Source organism: Clytia hemisphaerica, unplaced genomic scaffold, assembly GCF_902728285.1.
Source record: "Clytia hemisphaerica strain Z4C2 unplaced genomic scaffold, Clytia hemisphaerica genome assembly, whole genome shotgun sequence".
Lineage (NCBI taxonomy): Eukaryota > Metazoa > Cnidaria > Hydrozoa > Leptothecata > Clytiidae > Clytia > Clytia hemisphaerica.
This window is the reverse complement of record NW_027103770.1, coordinates 2,390,949-2,409,444: the sequence shown is the minus strand read 5'-3', so window position 1 is coordinate 2,409,444 and position 18,496 is coordinate 2,390,949. Positions and strand designations below refer to the sequence as shown.

The 18,496-nt window shown below is 34.0% G+C and overlaps 1 protein-coding gene across 1 annotated transcript; it reads left to right on the top strand.

Annotated features, from left to right (window-relative positions):
- Positions 1–18,284, top strand: LOC136805956 (deleted in lung and esophageal cancer protein 1 homolog; the record flags this gene model as incomplete). Its single annotated transcript, XM_067062547.1, is given in 15 exon segments — positions 1–103; positions 345–420; positions 801–888; positions 1,550–1,653; positions 1,962–2,031; positions 2,362–2,504; positions 3,009–3,104; positions 3,359–3,449; positions 3,894–4,056; positions 4,994–5,171; positions 6,205–6,333; positions 6,724–6,807; positions 7,028–7,124; positions 10,301–10,431; positions 18,079–18,284. Coding segments are annotated over 15 exon segments (1,625 nt in total), but the record flags the coding sequence as incomplete, so codon positions are not given.
- Positions 18,285–18,496: the final 212 nt, after the last annotated feature.

The following is an 18,496-nucleotide window of genomic DNA, read 5'->3' as shown; positions in this document are numbered from 1 at the left end:
TGAAATTGCAACAGAGAGCAGACTTTTTGAAGAATCCTAGGTTCTTGCCGGATCCAAGATCACTTGTAAAAACTTTTAAGAAGGATGCTGTGGCTACTATTAGGTGAAATGTTTATCACAAACTAATTGTTAAGTATAAAAGTATATTTCGTATAATATCAAGGTTGTTCCATTAAATTTCTATACAGGGTGGCCGAACATTGTCAAGTCAAAAAAAGATTCTAAGAAATATGTGGATACTCCCTGGAAAATGGCAGAATTTACAAGAGATTACTGAAATCGTCAATAAATGTTGCTTTAATTTTCTAAATCATGATTTTTTACTTGAAATTTTTTTTTTCCAGGCACGAAGAAAGTTATTTCCAAGCGAACCCTCATCCTGTATTATTCAATGGTTATGAAGTTGGATTCTCATACCAGGTATTGTATTCATCATTGCATGCCAATTAGGTGTCGCAGTGCGAATTTGATAGTAGTTGGTAGGGCCTTGATATATTGAAGTCCCTAGAAACTTGATTTGTCTTCCAGTCCATTCTTGTCTCTATCCTAAAAGCTTTCCAGGGATTCAGCTTTTTGCTCTGATTTTTTATTATCACGTACTCCATCTAATTGGGCAAACTGTTGTTATTTCGACAAAGACATCAATACTCCAAGGCTATAATGATATTATAAGGAACCTCCAATTCAACAAAATCCAGTATGATATTTCAGGATAATATAAAAAAGATTCTCATTCAGCTTAAAATCTTGATTGGTTATTCAATTTAATGGGTTATAAATAGACAATTCTTTTTTTTTAGCTAAAGTTGGAATTGAAGAACATAACGGCAGCATCAAGACAATTGCGTCTGATCGAACCCAAAACAAATTACTTCTCTTTGAAAATGGGTAAACTTCTGTTTTTTGTTATAAACGATTCCACGATTCCACGATTCCACGATAATGGATCTGGAATGATTATTGATTGGTTTGATAATTCAACTTCAAAGCCTTTTAGCACCATCATGGAGATCATTCTGAATTTATTATTATACTGAAAAGGGTATTTACATATTAGTTAATAATATACTTGATCATGAAGAAAATCTCTTAAAAACAAGCTAGTATTCATCAGTAAGTTATTGTTAAAGGGATGATGGTTTGATATAATTGGCATGTGGATTCTTTATGGTGCAAAACGTCAAAATATTTTTGTCTAGTTCAAAGTCGAGATATTCAAGTTACAAGTTTTTGACTTTTAGTAAAAAACAATACCTGATTGGAAGTAATTTTTGCAGGAACTATGCGGTTGAAAGAAAAAGGCATTTTTCAAATTTTTTGATAAAATTGGGAAAGATTGTATTTCGCGGATTCAAATTTTTAGTTCGAAAACGCTAAATTTAATTCCCGCAAAAATTAGTTCCGATAACGTAGATTCAACGTAAGAACTGTATAAGAAGCCATTCTTAGAAATGATCCTTTGAGGTTTTACTTAGGATCACGGATGGTTTCTATAGGCCAAGGATCATCCAAACCATCAATCAATTTCAATCTCCATTGCCTTTTTCAGGAGATTTTCCATCCACGAATGGGCTGGTTGCACCTGGAATGAGTTGCACTTTCACTATCCAATTTACACCAGAAACGTTGGAAGATTATAATGACCAGATTGAGGTGATCAAGTTGTCTTTCAATTGAACAATATTATAAAAATTAGTTGAATGAATGTGATTATAAAATATGTTACATAATTAGGAATTAATGAAATATAAAATATAAAATTTTTAGACTGAAAAAAAACAAGAATTAAATTATGTATTTATTTAAAAATTGTTTTGTTTTACTTTAACTGGAAAATTTCAAGGATTAATGCCTTGGAGCTAAATTATAAACAGATTATATTTTTATATAGGAATATGAAAGCCTATCAGAACTAGGATAGAAATATGTGCCTCCAAAAATATTTTCTCTGTTTCGTTTAGGTGAAGACAATGGGTGAAGGATCACTGGTTATTCCCCTTCAAGGGCGAAGAAAACCTCCAATACTGAACTGTAAGTATTTTTAATGAAAGCTAGAGTCATCTTTATTATCCTCAACTGTTAGCGTTTTCCTCATAACTTTTCTTATACGATTTTTATGAAAGTTGTAAAAGATAATCTATTGGACCGTGATTTCAATCGACATTTTATCTCTTACAAAAGACTTGGTAAATCTATCTCTGTTCTAAAGGGATCTGAATGTGCCTGATATTCGTTTAAAGTCCTTCAATCTTTTAAATTTGATCATTTTTTTAAATTTAATTTTGTGCTGTCTGCACAAACGCTTAAGAAAACTGAGAAATCTTTAAAACTTCTCAATACTCATTCCAAAAAATAATATAGTACCCGATGAGATCAACTGTGGCCACTGTCTTGTTGGAGATGTGAAAACCAAAGACTTTGTGATTCAAAACACTGGTGGTCTTGGTAGATTCTGTTTTATCAATGCTGATGAAGTGAACACAACCCAAATAGATTGGGACCAGGTTTGTTATTCAATCTTTCTTGAATGATGATTTGCAAGTGTAAAATAGACCAGCGGCTGAGGTAGTGAATTGTGTCACTTCGTAGGGCACCCCTTGGATCAGGGCAAATTTTTGATATTATTCTCCTAATAGGGTGTAGAATTGATAAAAAAAATTTGCCCTTCGAATCTCCTGCAGTTTTCGAGTGAATCGGTTTTTAGTTAATCGATAGAACTTATCAAGGGTTTTTGATGATTTTTTGAAATTTCGACATTAAAAAAAGTCAGTTTTTTTAAAATAACTTTCGAACTACTCTTTCAAACCTAATGTATGATAGCTCAAAATTCAAGTTAGAGCATCCTCTATACGATAAAAAAAGAATGAACAAAACATTTAAATCCTGAAGCTCACAATATCTCGACAAACCTGTATACTTTTTTGGTGCACCCGGTATTTAATGATTTTCCTAATTACTTAGAGTCATAAAATTTGTTCACGAAATCGTTTGTATCTTTTCTTTTATAGCTTAATTATGATTCTGAAGAAGGTTTACTGATGACGAATTTCATCATTTCACCAAGGATCTTCTCCCTTCAAGAAAATGAATCAGTCATCATAAAGGTACCTTAAATTTCAATAGCTCTATTTTCACAGAGTCTCGTCAAAGTAGAGTTAACTCTCTTTAATTCGATCTTAAAGGGATCAAGAAGTGTTTAGAATATAAAAATTAAGAACAGTCCAGCCTGAGCCAAAATTTACTAGTTCTTATAAAATAAAGTGAGTGCAGTTAATTAGAGATAATCCTTTTGCAATAAGGTTAAATCTGTTAAATTCAATCTGTACGGATCTAATCATTATACCCTTATTATTTTTAGGTTGTGTTTTCTCCCGAAGGTGTGAAGTCTTTCTTGTCAGGCATTGTCTTGCTTTGTGATAATTGTGTCAAAAATTCACACCACATCATAGGTAAGACACATATCTACTTAAAGTTTCATGTTTACACAACCGCCATATGTACTGAATCTATGAGAGGTGTTCATTCATTGGCTTTCCAGAAAAAACTGACAAGGCCCATTTCAGTTCTGTGGTGGAAGGTTTAATAAAACACAATGAAATACCAATATTACCAATAGAAAACAAAAGACTGGAATAGGAGACAGGCTCTTGTACATGTCATAACATTTCGGTAGGTGATCCATCCTTGGGCCATTACTTTTCAACGTGTATACCTAAGAGATCTTTTCTATTTTCTAAATGATACGGCATTGAATTATACCGATGATACAAGACCTTTTTCAGTAGTAATGGAAATTCTTGTTAACTAATAGTTATAGGGCAAATTTTGGTAAAAAAATAGAGGGAAATAGAGTACGAAATTATTTCAGTAAGTTCATCTTCTTTCTTTTTTAGGCATAGGTGAGGTAGCTGATATAGAATTGATATCAGTCGAAGGAGGTCTTCATGAACCGATACTGGGTGAGACACAAGACCTCCAAGCTGAACAAATCGTTCGTTTCCAAGAATGTTATCCAGATGTTGTGTACACCAAAACATTACTGATCAAAAATCGCATGTATGTTGTTTATAGTTTTTGTAATTTTTAAAATTTGACTGAAGACTGCCTGAAACGGCACGAAGCTCAGAGTATCGGAAAAAAAATTTCTCTCTATTCTTGACTGATAAGTCGTTTATATCAATACACGTTTTTTTATATAAGAACAAACTATATAAGAACACGAGGCTTCGATGGCCAAAATGTTAAGAACAAGTTAAGAACATTTTAAGGCTTCGTGGACTCTAAAACTGCCAAATGTCTTAGGAAAATAGGTAAAAGTGGTCACAAAATGGTGAAATTAAAAACATTTTAAGAACATTTTTAGGCTTAGAACCCAAAAAGTTAAGAACACCCGAAGGCTTCAAAAATTTTAGATGTTCTTCAAAAAAAAACGTGTAACCTCTTAATAATGTCTTTCTTTGAATGTTGGAGTAAAGTAGCTACGAATCAAGGAAATTATGTATCTAATAAAATCCAACGGGAAAAAAAAGCAAGCGTTAGTAAGCTTTTTCCAGTAGCAAATTCGTCTTGATAGGTTTAAATGAAAAACGAATAACCAACTTTTAAACACTTTAGATCAAGGCGTTCTAAATCAATTTCAGGACTACTGAATTTAACTTACAGGTCGTTTTATTAACTTATTTTCTCCTTTTAAAAAAACTTCGAATTTGTTGGACCAATACTCTAGAGTAAGATATTTTCGAATCGTTAAGCATTTTGATATTTGCTTCAGACAAAAACAAAAGACGACCTTTACTGTTTAAATCAGTACAGTTTGCTCTTGCTAATCCGAACTCGGAAGGGGGATCTAAGTTGTTCGATTTACAGAGAGATTCGAGTTAAAGAAAGTAATTCAGGACTTTCTCGGGGACTGGAAATTAGTTCGAATTAACGAGAGTCTACTGTAGTTTTAAAGGTCATTAATTAAGGTCAAATGTTATTTTCTATATTCCAGACCAGTACCTATGGATTATGAATGGATCATATCTCCTCCACAAGTCACCAGCAATGCACTGACCATCAACTCTGGTGATGCCATCGAAACATCATCACCATTTCATATTCATCCTTCTTCTGGTGTATTAGATGAAGAAGCTGAACAATGTTTTCAAATCATCTTTTCACCAACTTCTGTAATACTTTATTTACACTATGACCATTTTCTTTTTTCCCTTACTGTGTCTTAAATTTTACAGTGCGAGACGATAGTTTCTATGGGTATAGCTGGAGGGGACCGTTGAAGGACAAGGGGCGTAAAAAGGCGCTTCTGATTACTAATTTCGGTGCCTCTTTGCAGTTTTACACCTTAGAATTAGCAGTTTTAGCCAAAAAGAAAAAAGAATTTCGTGCTCACTTCCCTCGCTTTATTTTTAGATGGCTTGATTTTAATAGGCGCTAAAATAATTTGGTCTACCTCCCACGCTTCTGGATACACGCATTCCTTTGATACCGCACGGTATAACACCGAAATACTAAAACACTTTTAGTATTGAACAATTACACACCGACAGTAAAACATGATTGTAATACCAACAAAATGATAACCCTTACTCTTCCCTTTTTAATTTGATCTCTTCTGCCTTGAATTCATTGTATTCGCGACCATTGTACAAAGGTAGAGCACTCGCCTACGGTGCGCAAAGTTGTGGGTTTAGTCCATCTCCGGGTCATACCAAATACTTGATACTTAGTAAAAAATGCTACTCTGAACCTCTCTGCTTGACGCTTAATGATTAAAGGGAAAGATCAAGGGTAAGAGGAGCCCTCTCCTACATTCGGGTAGATGGCTATCGAAAGAGGAACATTTGAGTGGCCTCCGACTTCACAATTTGCTTATTGCTCACATTTTTTATAAGAACGAACTATATAAGGATATAAAAAAAAACCTATCTTATTTTATAAGAACCAGTAAAATTTTGCTGAGGCTCAACCGTTCTTATTTTTTGGCACTTTGAGCCTCAAATTGTTCTCATCCTGTTCTTGTTTATAGGGAGTGATTCAGGTATTTTAGGCCAATTTTTACTACTTCCACCCCTGAATTGCTTGAAATTGAGTAATCTCAGGCTCAGCATTTTTCTTGAATTGTTCTTATTTTTTGGTGGTTTTTAGCCTCATTGTTCTTATACAATTATTCTTATAAAAAACTTGTATTCCACTTCCCTTCAGATTGATCATTGGTTCAATGTGGCAACCTTTTCCATGAAAAACATTCCCGTGAAAAATGAAGAGGAAGAAGACAAGTATTTTTATCAAAATCAAGATTTCCTTCAAATCAGCATCAAAGGTCAAACTCAGGTAATGATTCATTTGATCTTGCTGGCTATCATGCCAGCTTCGCAGATTTAAAAAGCCCGAAGGGCTAGATGTCGTGCTTTAAGCCCTCGTAGGCAAAAAAATTGAATATCGCAAAAAATATTATTGCTATTGTTTTCGAAAACCCGCGAAGCCTCTGACTGTTCAAGTGCTGTAATTCTATTTTAATGTCACGTGACCTAGGTAGGATTCCCTACCAGATACGACGCACGTCAAAAATAGCAAGTACTCAAATATATCGTGGAGACTTATTTTCGCAGATGACACAAAAATCCGCGAAATCTGAAAAATTTCATCCGCGCGAAAATTTATCTCATCAAAGTATACAAACAGTCATTAAATAAGTATATTTTATCAATCTTTTCTTTTTAGCCTTACAACGTGAAAGTTGAGCCTGGTTTTGTTGCTTTATCTGGACGCAATTTTTGTGGAATCACTTATTATAAAACTGTCACTGTAAGTGTTTGGAAATTGTCTTTACATTTTTTTATTTTCTGACCGATAATTTTTTCTAGAAGCTATTACCCTAATCCAAAACTCAAATGATACAAACCTCCATTATACGTTTTCTATTCAGTTTATTGACTACCTTCTCATTGGATTGGATTGATTGTCTTTTAGTCATTACACTAAATCTTTCTCTTTGCAACTTGTCCATGATTTTTTTGTTTTTCAGCTTGTAAACAAGTCAGGAAGTTGTGCTTCTTTTCAATGGCAAAACGTGGACACTGTAAGATGCAGTGTAGCATGTGACCCATCGAACGGTTCTATAGGTATATTACACGTTTTTTTTATTAGAACCTAGTTTATAAGAACATTGAGGCTGAAATCGTCGAAAAATTAAGAACATCGTTTGGAAAAAATGACAAGAAACTACAATTTTTTCCTCTTTTCAAACAGTTAACCGAACTTAGGGATGGATTTTTTTGAATCGAGACTCAAATATTGTCCAAATTTTACCAATTTTAAGTGCTGTTTATTTTGCATGATATTGTTGATTTAGAGTAGTCTGAAAAATTAAGAACGCATTTAAGAACATTTTAGGCTGAAAATTTCGAAAGAAATAAGCACATCCAGGCTCAGTCAAATTTTAGGTGTTCTAATAAAAAACAAGAAGCCCGTTAGGCGTGAAGGCCCAGCAAAAGCGAAATTTTCGCGAATTTCGCGAATTTCGAGATTTCCAAAAATTCCAAAAAATGTTTAACAAGATTTCAAATCTCCCGCAGGAAAGGGATGGCCAAAGGATTAAAAATTTTACTGCGTTGAGCAAAACAAAATGAAAAATAAGTCGACAAGGATAATTCTCCCTTTCTTCATTTCTTAGAACAGGGAAGTGAAAAAATAAACGAAACTTAATGTAGTCAATCAAAAATGAATTGAATGTTGAAAGCTCGAAACTTTCTACCCGAAGGTAAACAATCAAATTCAAAATATCGTTAAATTCAACTTCCATTATATAAGAAACAACATCAAAAAATGTAAAAATGGTGCCACATCGATTTATTGAGCTTTTTCGTTGTATTGTCTTTGTTCATCTTCTCCCTCTTTCCTCCATCAAGGTCAATTCGACTTGAAAACAATTACGTGAGTCGAGTTTGAATAATCCAAGCCATTGACCGTTAAATGTGACAGCTTCAGAAATAAACATTTCATTTAATGTGTAGCATCATAGAAAAAGCAACATGTGTAGCAACATAGAACAAGTTCCAATCTTGTTCAAATTTACACATGAGCTGCATTTTAGTCTCCATTGCCATATTCCATTTAATCGGTATTTGAAATAATTCTGTGTCGAGTTTGAAAAATCAAGCCACCAATTCGTTAAACGAGACAGATCTAGAAATAACCATTTTCACACGTAGCATCATAGAAAAAGTTCCAATCTTGTTCAAATTTACACATGAGCTGCATTTTAGTCTCCATTGCCATATTCCATTTAATCGGTATTTGAAATAATTCTGTGTCGAGTTTGAAAAATCAAGCCACCAATTCGTTAAGCGAGACAGATCTAGAAATAACCATTTTCACACGTACCATCATCGAAAAAGTTCTAATCTTGTTCTAATTTACATATGAACTCCATTTTAGTGTCCATCAGCAAATTCCAGAATCAGTTTACTTGAAATGATTCTGTGTCGAGTTTGAAATTAATCATGCTACGTCCTAGCCTAGACCTTTGTTAACAGCGACAGATCCAGAAGTAACATTGTGTAGCATCAAGAAATATGTTCCAATCTTATTCAAATTTACACATGAGCTGCATTTCTGTTTATTTATTTTTATATTAGAAGCCATTGTTTCCTAAAAATAAAGTCTTTTTGAAAACAAGAAACTAAAAACGAAAGTGATTTAAGGTAGAATTTTCACTCAGAAAGCCTTATGAAAACTATAACATATGACAGAATGTTGAAAAAGTTTACAAAGAAAAATCACTACAAAGTTTCTTTGGTTTGAAAGTCTCTTGACCACTCTAAAGCAAAGAAAATGTTAAAGAAAGTATGAATCAACACACGAAATCAATCTCCTCGCTTCAACCGCCATCTTGTTTTGTTTTGAAAACTTTTGTTGTTTAAGGAGCGCGGAATCAGAAAATATATCTTTTTTAGCCAGTACCCGACTTTCGCAAGCTTTTCCCTGTCCAGACCATTGAGTTTCAAGCCGAAGGCTAGAGGTCAATCTCTTTGGTAGGATTTGAAGCCAACAAATCCTACCAAAGTGCGCGGCCTTGAGCGACCCGCCTGGTTTTTACACAAATGACAGATTGAAACTAAAATTTACCGCTTAATTTCGAAAAATATATCACTCGAAGACAAAGGAATTGCTAGATTCAATCCGTCATCAAAAATACGGCGCATATTTTAAGGCTTCAATTTTTCTTGCCTGAGAAAGGTTAGAGATTGACCTCTAGCCCTTCGGGCTTGAAACTCAATGGTCCAGACGGCAAAAAGTGTGTTACTGGTATTAAGCGCCGTTTCTACCAAAACGGACAGACAGAAGGAAACACGGACAAAAAATAGTGACACTCTCTTTAAAGGCCCACTCGCTAGCGCTGGGCCAAAAACGTGTAGACATGTTAGTGTTTTCACAGGCGTTTTGGTTTTTGAGCAATAGCCATTATACTCAATTGTTCAGAAACGTTAAAGTTTATCTCAAATTGCCGTGCACGAAATTTGAAACCCTCTTGTCAATCAAGGGAAATGAAATGAAATGGCACTGATCTTTATAAACAAAACAACTCGAGATTTTAAATAAATCTATTGTGCTACTAAAATCCCTCTTATTATAAACAATCCCATATAATATGTCTATGTCGTCACTGACCAAAGGGAATTTCCCAATAATGCAATCTTTTGCACCACAAGGAAATTGTACTTGTTCTAATATTTATCTCGGAACGTGTACCAACTTGTTTATGATTGTGTGATCGTAATCTCCTTTCACTTATAACAAAAACCAATGTTGTTTTTCGCACTTTTTGGACGGCTGTAAAAGCCTAATCGATATTTAAAAATCAACTAACCATCATCATCATCATCATTGCTCGACCGCAGTCGAGACAATGGATTCCACTCGCTGGCGCCAGGAGTCGCGGTTGCGCATATTAGTGCCCAGGTCGCTAAGATCAAGGCCTGTATCCCTGCTCACCACATCTGGAAAGGTGAATTTTCTCGATCTCTGAGCCACACGTTTAGGTTTCCAAAGCAATAATTAATAAATCAACTAATAAGGCTGAGGGCGGGGTTTCTAAAAGCTAATGTTAAAATCTAAAAATATATATTAGAAGACCTTTTTTGTTTCTTGGACCCTATAGTCTATTTAGGACCTTGGACTAATTGATTTTATATGTCTTGCCGCTATTCTCGTAGAAATAATCCCCAGCTCTCTGGAAAGTGTTACGATACCGGGATCTTCACATTTAATCACTTCATTCTTTTTCATTTTATTTCAGATGGTAATAGTTCCATGGAATTTCTTGTGGCGATTACTGGGAAGAAGGAAGGTCGTGTTGATGTAGAAATCCCTTACCACGTCCAATCATCGGTTACTGATTCAAGGCTTCATTTGCAAGCTCATTTTGTAGTAAGTTTGGCGCTCTTAAACTATCTTCTTTTTTTTATTTTCGAAGTCACTTCATAATTATCTGACAGTTTGTTAGAATATTAATTTGATTGCAGCCACTACTTTGAATTCCGTTCTTTCACGACTTCGGGATCTTTAGTACTGGCAGCTGAGATTATTTTTTAGGGCCCAAGGGTCAATTAAAATTATGTAACTAACTCGTCGAGCTTAAAGCCCCGAAATGCTAGATATGAAACTCTTGGATGGGAAATGAAAGTGCCATGTGCCGTGTCGCGCCGCGTCGTTTTAACAAAAACGACTGAAAAACAAAAAATTCCTTACCGTGGAATCTGAAAGGTTTTTTTTGACAGGTTTGACAGATTTTCAACCCTCTTATTCGTTTTTTGAGGGGGAATTAGATTTTCATCCAAGGAGGCGTATCGAATAATAGAGCGCCGTTTATGGGAGTTTCTTGCTGACGGTGATTTTCAATTTTATCAAGTAATGGAGCGCGTGGAATAGTAGAACGTCGAATTAGACCATGTTCAGACGTTACTGTTCCTTATCGTTCCGAAACTAGTGTGAACATTAAAATTCGAAACGTCAAAAAAGAAGACGTTACAAAGTAAAACAGATCGAAACGGCTTCGCTCCACTATTTGCATCGGAACGGAACTGATCCGTTTTCTTGCTCCCAAACGTTCCGAAATTAATATGAACACTCGATCTGTAACAGAAACTACATACCGGAACGATACGAAACCGTAACATAGCCTTAGAGAGCATCAACCGAAAAGAAGACCATTATGAATCATTTTCCAAATGTACAGTGCATGACTCATCATCCCACAAATGTTATGTGAAAACGAAGGTCAAATTGATTTATAATGTTCTGTCCCTTGATAGCTCGCATGCGTTCTTTTGCAATGAATATTTCCTGTCATTAATAGGTTGATTTCTAAGAGCAATTAAAATATTTTTCTTGATTGTTTGCCATAAATACTACACGAAATGATTACTCTTTTCCACTGATGAAGTCAGTGTGAGTGAGTTTAAAGCCCCGAAAGTGCTAGAGTAACCTTTCTCAAGCGAGAAAAGTGAAGCTTAAGATTTGCGCCGCATTTATTTCATTGGCAGATTGAACCTAGCCCTTTCTCTGTTTTTAAGCGGTATATTTTTTGAGATATGCCGATGGGCGTTGAAAACCACGCGGGTCACGTGTTTTGGATGAGAAAAAGTGATATCATTTCCCATCTGATAGTTATTTCCATTCTTCTTGAAATCGATGGATGAGGTTACTTTTGCTCAATATACAAAACATTAAAATCGTATTTTCCCAGCTTGCACACAACGTTGTTTCAACGTTCATCTAATGTTCACAACGTCTAAACAAGGACAATTATATAGCGAAGCTTGTCCTTGGTCTAAGATAACGTTGAATGAACATTGAAACCGATTCCTTAGGAAATTGAACAAAATTCTAAAGAATTGTCAAAATAAGAACAGCTTAAGAACATTTTTAGGCTTAAAATTCAAAAAGTTAAGAACATGTGAAGGCTTGAATGTTCTTATAGAAAAACGTGTACCAAAAGTATACAAATAAGGGTATGGAGTAAATGTTATTAGAATTTCAGCTTGCGTAATGTGTCTCGCGTACAAACATCAAATCTTGTTTGCGAGCCAATTATTTTTCTCATTGATACCACAACAAGATATTGAAACTTCAAAGGTTTTATTTTCACATAAGTGTTCCCGTTTCATATCAGACACATGTTTCATTTCAGGACAGTGTCTTCTTATTGTGCTGATATAGGCAAAAAAATGTTTTTTTTTCCCTCTCTAAACAATCTTGCTCCACATCCGTGTCAATTCAATTTGAATAATTTTGTGTTGGCACACGACGTTATTTTAACGTTCATCTAACGTTATATGGACCTTGTGAACATTAGATAAACATTGAAACGACGTTCTGTACCAGCTGGGATGTTGTATGATTTTATAACAAACACGTTTTGACATAAATGTTTGCTCTCCCTGACATCGTTAAAAATCAATGATCTCATTTGTTAACTAAGGTTTGCCTTGATTATTTATTTTAATTACCTTTAAATCATTCACTCGGTGGGAATATGACTTAAGTTGGTAAAATCTAGGCCGATTTGAAATTGTGTCCGATTTTATGATGCCATTTTAAAGGAGGATCTATTTGAGGAGGATATTTATAACAATATATTTTCATTTCCTTCTTCAACCTGCCCTCGTTCTCATGTAACACTGGGAACATGGCGTTGTGTTGTCATGGTAACATTACATGAACTTAATCTGGTGGAAATAACTCCAACTTCCCTTCATATTAATCTCATTATTTTGAAGTATTACTTAATAATGTCAATATCGAACATATTATATCATTTTATCGTAAACTTTGATAGCCTAAAGCGTAAAAATCAATATGTGTCGGTATATGTAATGTAATCATTGGGTTTTCTTTATAGAAGAAGTATCTCCTTGTAGTTCTGCTTGATTTCTTTTATGAACAAACACGATTCATCTAAATCTATCATGAGAAAATGTAACTGAGAAAGCCAAACTAATTTCCTTTTCGTCTTTCCTGAATGTTCCTTCAATTTCCTTCTTGTTATGAATGTTTGTAAGGGATACATTTTGTGTTGGAGTGGAAATTCAATGGAAATGAAATAGTGGAAGATCTTTGTCCAGTTCAACATTTCTCGTTTTGCACTTTTTTTATAAGAAGAGACTATATAAGAACATAAGGCCTCGATGGCTAAAATATTAAGAATAAGTTAAAAAACTTTAGCCTTTGTGGTCTCTAAAAGATTCTATTTCTTAGGAAAATGGACAAAAATACTCACAAAATGGTGAAAGCAGGAACATATGTTTAGGACCTTTTTAGGCTTAAAACTCAAAAAGCTAAGAACATCATAAAACTTTTTGGATGTTCTTATAGAAAAAATGAGTAGGAAAATAACCCTATATTTTAATGCGTACCAATGTACAAACACTTTTTTATAAGAGTGTGGAAGAATTTGAAACCTTCGTTTCATTAAAGACTTTCTCCACTCACAAAAAATGTTTTTGGCTTCAAAATGCATGCAGATTACTTTACACGCTTTTTTTTATAAAAATACGCTTTATAAGAATGTCCATGATGAAATTTTCCAAAAAAAAAGAACAATGCTAAGAATATCACCATCATGGAATTTGGCTACTCAAGCTAAGAATGCCATTTTTAGAGCATTTTCTATTATGAATTACAAATTACCCCCAAGTAAGGCTCACTCCTTTCACAAAAATGCCATTTTACGCTTGAGACGTATGTACTAACTAAATGTTAAATCTTGTCTGAATTAGGATCCTAACCTAAGAATGATGTAAGAATATTTTAGGATGATTTTCCCAAAATAGTTAAGAATATCCATGATGAAATGGATTTACACCATTCTTATTAAAAAAAGCGTGTATGTTCAAAGTCTTATGTTCTTATATAGTTTGATTGAATTAGACGAAATTTCGACATTAGACTACAGGCATCAGAAGTTGCTGAAAAAGGGGATTGATATGCCAGACAAGGCTTGATTTCACAATTTCATTCTCAAGGTTGAAATTATATTTCAAAAATAAGGTTCATAAAATATATCCATTTTCCCACTAGAATTTATAGAAGAGCAATTTAAAAAACAAAACATTTTCTTTTTATATTAAATCGCAAAGTATACTTCGTGAAGTCCAATTTCTTTCAGGGACTGATTTATTTGAAAGTTCCATCCATCAGCAATCTGTGTATGAAAGGCTCCATTCATTTATTTACCAATTTGCAATGTCTCGCGTAATTGCTTTTTAAAGCATATTAGACATTTTTAAATGTCGTTGATGAAAATGGCTTCAAAATCAATCGAACATGCGTTTAAATACTTTCCCTTTTAAATTAACGTATCAACGAATTGTCTCCAAACTATAATATCGTAACTTTTTGTATATTTTGTCCAAATTTCACAATCCATCATTGTCGTCTTCGAAATTCAAGGCATCCCATCTGACACACAATATTGTTTCAAAGTTCATTTAATGTTCACCACATCTATATAACGTTAGATGAACGTTATGGGCCAGCTTGGATATCACCTAAAAGTTTCATGTCGTCTTTCCAAGGGATTTCAACACCCTTTTAATCAATCTTGCCTTTTTCAATATTGTTAGAAATTCTTCTATGAAAGATGCTTGATCCGCATCTTCTTTCTGCATCCTATCTACTTTGCAATCGTTTATTGTTTAAAGATAATCCGCGAAGACCGACTCAAACTACTTCGTTTTAACGTATTATTATTCGCACAACAACTCTTCCTTGCTTTCTCAATCTCACCGCATGTTTTCTCGGGTGAATCTACTTTAAAGTTTGCGCAAATAATATCTTCATCTATGCGACACTTTATGGAGATAATGCCATCGTTTGGATAAGTCATATAGTTCATTTGTAACAGTTTAGGTTTGACGTTGATTATCTCCGTAAGAGGAACTTCGATCCTCGCCAAATCATTGGCCTGGTGTACAATCTTCATACTAGTAATACACAACAGTCCTAAGTTACTCCCTGAATCGTAGACGTGTAAACCATGGCTTAAGTTATAGCCTTCGGTTGGTGTGCTGTACACAACATAACCTAGTGAATCAGTCTGTTTTGCTACCACGGAATCCAGTCTAGGTCGTCGTCTACGAGGCTTTTCACGATATTGGACTACATCTTCGGCTATTTCTTTTGATTTGCCACATCCCATATTGAAAAAAGGTATCAAAATTCTTTGTATTGTCTGTGATGTGTGCGATAAATTCAAAATTCCAGTTAACAAAATACCCTTTTTGGTTTTGATCCTTGTAAAATATACTTGAATATATTTTCAAAAAATCGTCACCCAACGTGCTTTCTTCTCGAATATCAATCCACGAATGTACCACAAAATTTGTTGGTTAAATTATGATTTCTTTTTTGAAGGTTTTCTACTGTAGAAGAAAGACGGGATAATTACATTTAAAATATCGGCAATTAAGGAACAACAAAAGCACAATTAATCAATTAAAACCGAAGCTTTTTCCCACTTTCTATTGTACTGCGATTGCCAGATCTTGATTGACATTTTCATTCATGTCTCAAAAATACCTAGTCAGCTATTTTATTGTTACAGGTTGTTTTTTTATAAGAACATCCAATTTTTTTTGAAGCCTTTGAATGTTATAGAATTTTAAGACTAAAATGTTCTTAAGATGTTCTTATTTTCATCATTTTGTGAGTAATTTGGTCCATTTCCCTAAGTTTCAGATTCCACTAAGCCACTATGTTCTTGTATAGTTTGTTCTTATGAAAAAAGTGTACTTTAAACAATGTTTCACACGGAATAGATCTTTTCATAAATTACGTCACGAAAATCACTTGCCTCGTATTCTAACAATTATCATGGTAATTATGTCCCTTCAGACATTAATAAGTTACTAGCCGTATGTGCAGCGTCGCACGCTGCGTGTCCCATTCCAGTGAATCACTACACATCTAAAAAATTCTAACGGAAGAAAGATAGCCGCCGATTGATGATTTGATTTTGATTTTAAGAAATAAAGGAGAAAGAAGATAACATTGCATTGTAATTTTTAACCACAATTAAATAAATGGCTTAACAAAAGTATATTTTAGATCTTTTTAGCCATCGTGGCTAGCCATCGTGGTTGGACATTCGAGGGTGGCTTTGATAGACTTTGAAAAGTTTTGAAAGTGATAGGGAGCCGCTATTGTAAACAGAAAGTTTTAAGCGGAATAAGAATTCTTTAAAATGAGAAAAAAAAATTGGGAAGATGGTTGATTTTAACCCATCAAGCTCCAAAGACTTGGTGAATAGAAAATAGTATCTTGGGGTCTCAAAGTTAGTCTAGTGGTAGGAAATCTGCTTAGGGTGCAGAAAGATGATGGTTCAACGCCATGAGTTGAAGGAGGCTTTGTAGAGCTTTGTTAGATTTTCGAAAACTTTTTACAAAATGTTGTAAACACACACGTTTAAGCGTATTAATATATAGATTATTTTATTAATACAAAGCAGTTTTAATAAAATCCATTGGGAGTGAATCACCATGGCAATAATCTCAAAACGAGGCAAGTGATGTTCGTGATGTTATTCATGAAAAGGTCTATTGGTGCTTTAAAGACCGGTCTCTGAAATACACACCTTTTTTACGAGAAAAAGAAATTCATGTAGCTTTTGAGTTAAACTTTGAACCAGTATTGTCCATCTTAGGCGATGTGAAATAATTTCCAGTCGGCCACCAGCGCCGTTTGTACTTTACAGATCGTTCTGTGTTTTACCTAAAGTGGTTCCCTTCTGTTTAAATCATGTTTTGACAGTAAGATTTTATTACAAACAAATAAGTAGTACTGGTCTAAATTTTTAGCTGACAGATAGGAGTCTTGAAATATGAAAACTTAGACCTGAATTACAACAAAAGGGAGTTAGGCTTGTCTGTAGATACACTCGTTGGACAGACGGCAAAGATAGCACCATGTTTTGTACACGTTTTTTATATGAACAAAGTATATAAGAACAAAACACATATTAAGAATAAGTTAAGAACATTTTTAAAACCTTATAGACTCAAAAATAACTAATTTCATAGGAAAATTGCACAAAAATACTCACAAAATGGTAAATTTACGAAGATGTTTAAGAGAGAACATTTTTAGGCTTAGCCCACAGCATGCTTAGTTAGGCCAATCCGACTCAGTTTAGTCGGAAAATTATAGTATAGTGGGGAATAAAACAAGATAAAAATACAACCAGCTATCTGTTACCAGTTAAACTATATACACTTTTTTATTAGAATATCTTAATTTAGTTCTTGAAATTAATTCAGTTAATTATACAGAATGACCTAGGGTTTCTAAAAATTGGCTCTATAGTCGAATAAATCTCTTGTTATTCAAAAATGGGAAGCATAAATAAGAGTTTACTGCAATGAGATAATTTTGAGCAAACTTTGGAAATCTCTTTCATTCCGAGGCCGAAATGGCTGAAAGATGTGGGTTCAAAATGAACCCAAAATTATTTTTGAAATTGGAAAACTTGGATGATAATCGATACCTTAGCCCTTTAAGTGCTAATGTCGTATATATCAGACATGGGCTATGTAGGAGGGGGAAGTTAGAAATCGTAGGAATTGGATTGTGCTTTTATATGATCAAGCAAAAAAAAAATCATAAGTGAGTCTTTCTGGCGATATTTTAAGCCAAAAAGTAAGAAAAATGCAAAATTTTTACAAAACTTCACTTTTTTAAGATTTTGACCGTTTTTTGACCATTTTTGGTCAACGAGTAATACAAGAACCTCCGAATTCGGCCCTGCTTTACTTGATTCTGTCTTCCAGCGAATTAGTTTGGAGTTTTACTACAAGGCACTTTTTTATCAGTCAGGCAGGTCCGCGCAGCGATTTTCTTTAAAAAACTTAGAAAAAAATTACCGTTGTACTTAAAGGGTTAGAGTTAAGTGTGAATGAGCAGACCGTTTTCCAGCAATTCTGCAATTCCATTTTTAGGAGGTAGTTTTTAGTTTTGATTTAGTTTTTGTTTCAAATCATCGTTTAACGTTTAACAGAATAATAATGCACATTTCTATAGGAAATTTTACATGGACAACTGCCAGTTTGGAAATTGCAGCTTGTGCGCCGGATATCTCTGGCGCAGATTTGAGGTTTGATATCTGCTGTGTATTTTATAATCAAAAATATTTAATTGCTTAGTATATTGATATGAATATATTATACTGTAAGTACAATTTTTAGTCACAGGGTACCTTTCATTTTATTGAAACGTGATCTTTATTGTTATATAGCATAACCACGAAAGAAAAGTCAAAATGAATTTTTTAGATTTCTCGTGAATGGTATATCAAAATAAAAATAAAAATAGTATTTTTGTACTGAAACCTAATAATTTATAATTTATAAAAGTATAGACTTTTCTGTGGTCAAGGCGTCCTTTTCGCTTACAACTTTCCCGAGATGTTGCTATTTTTTAAAGGTTTTCAACCCACATC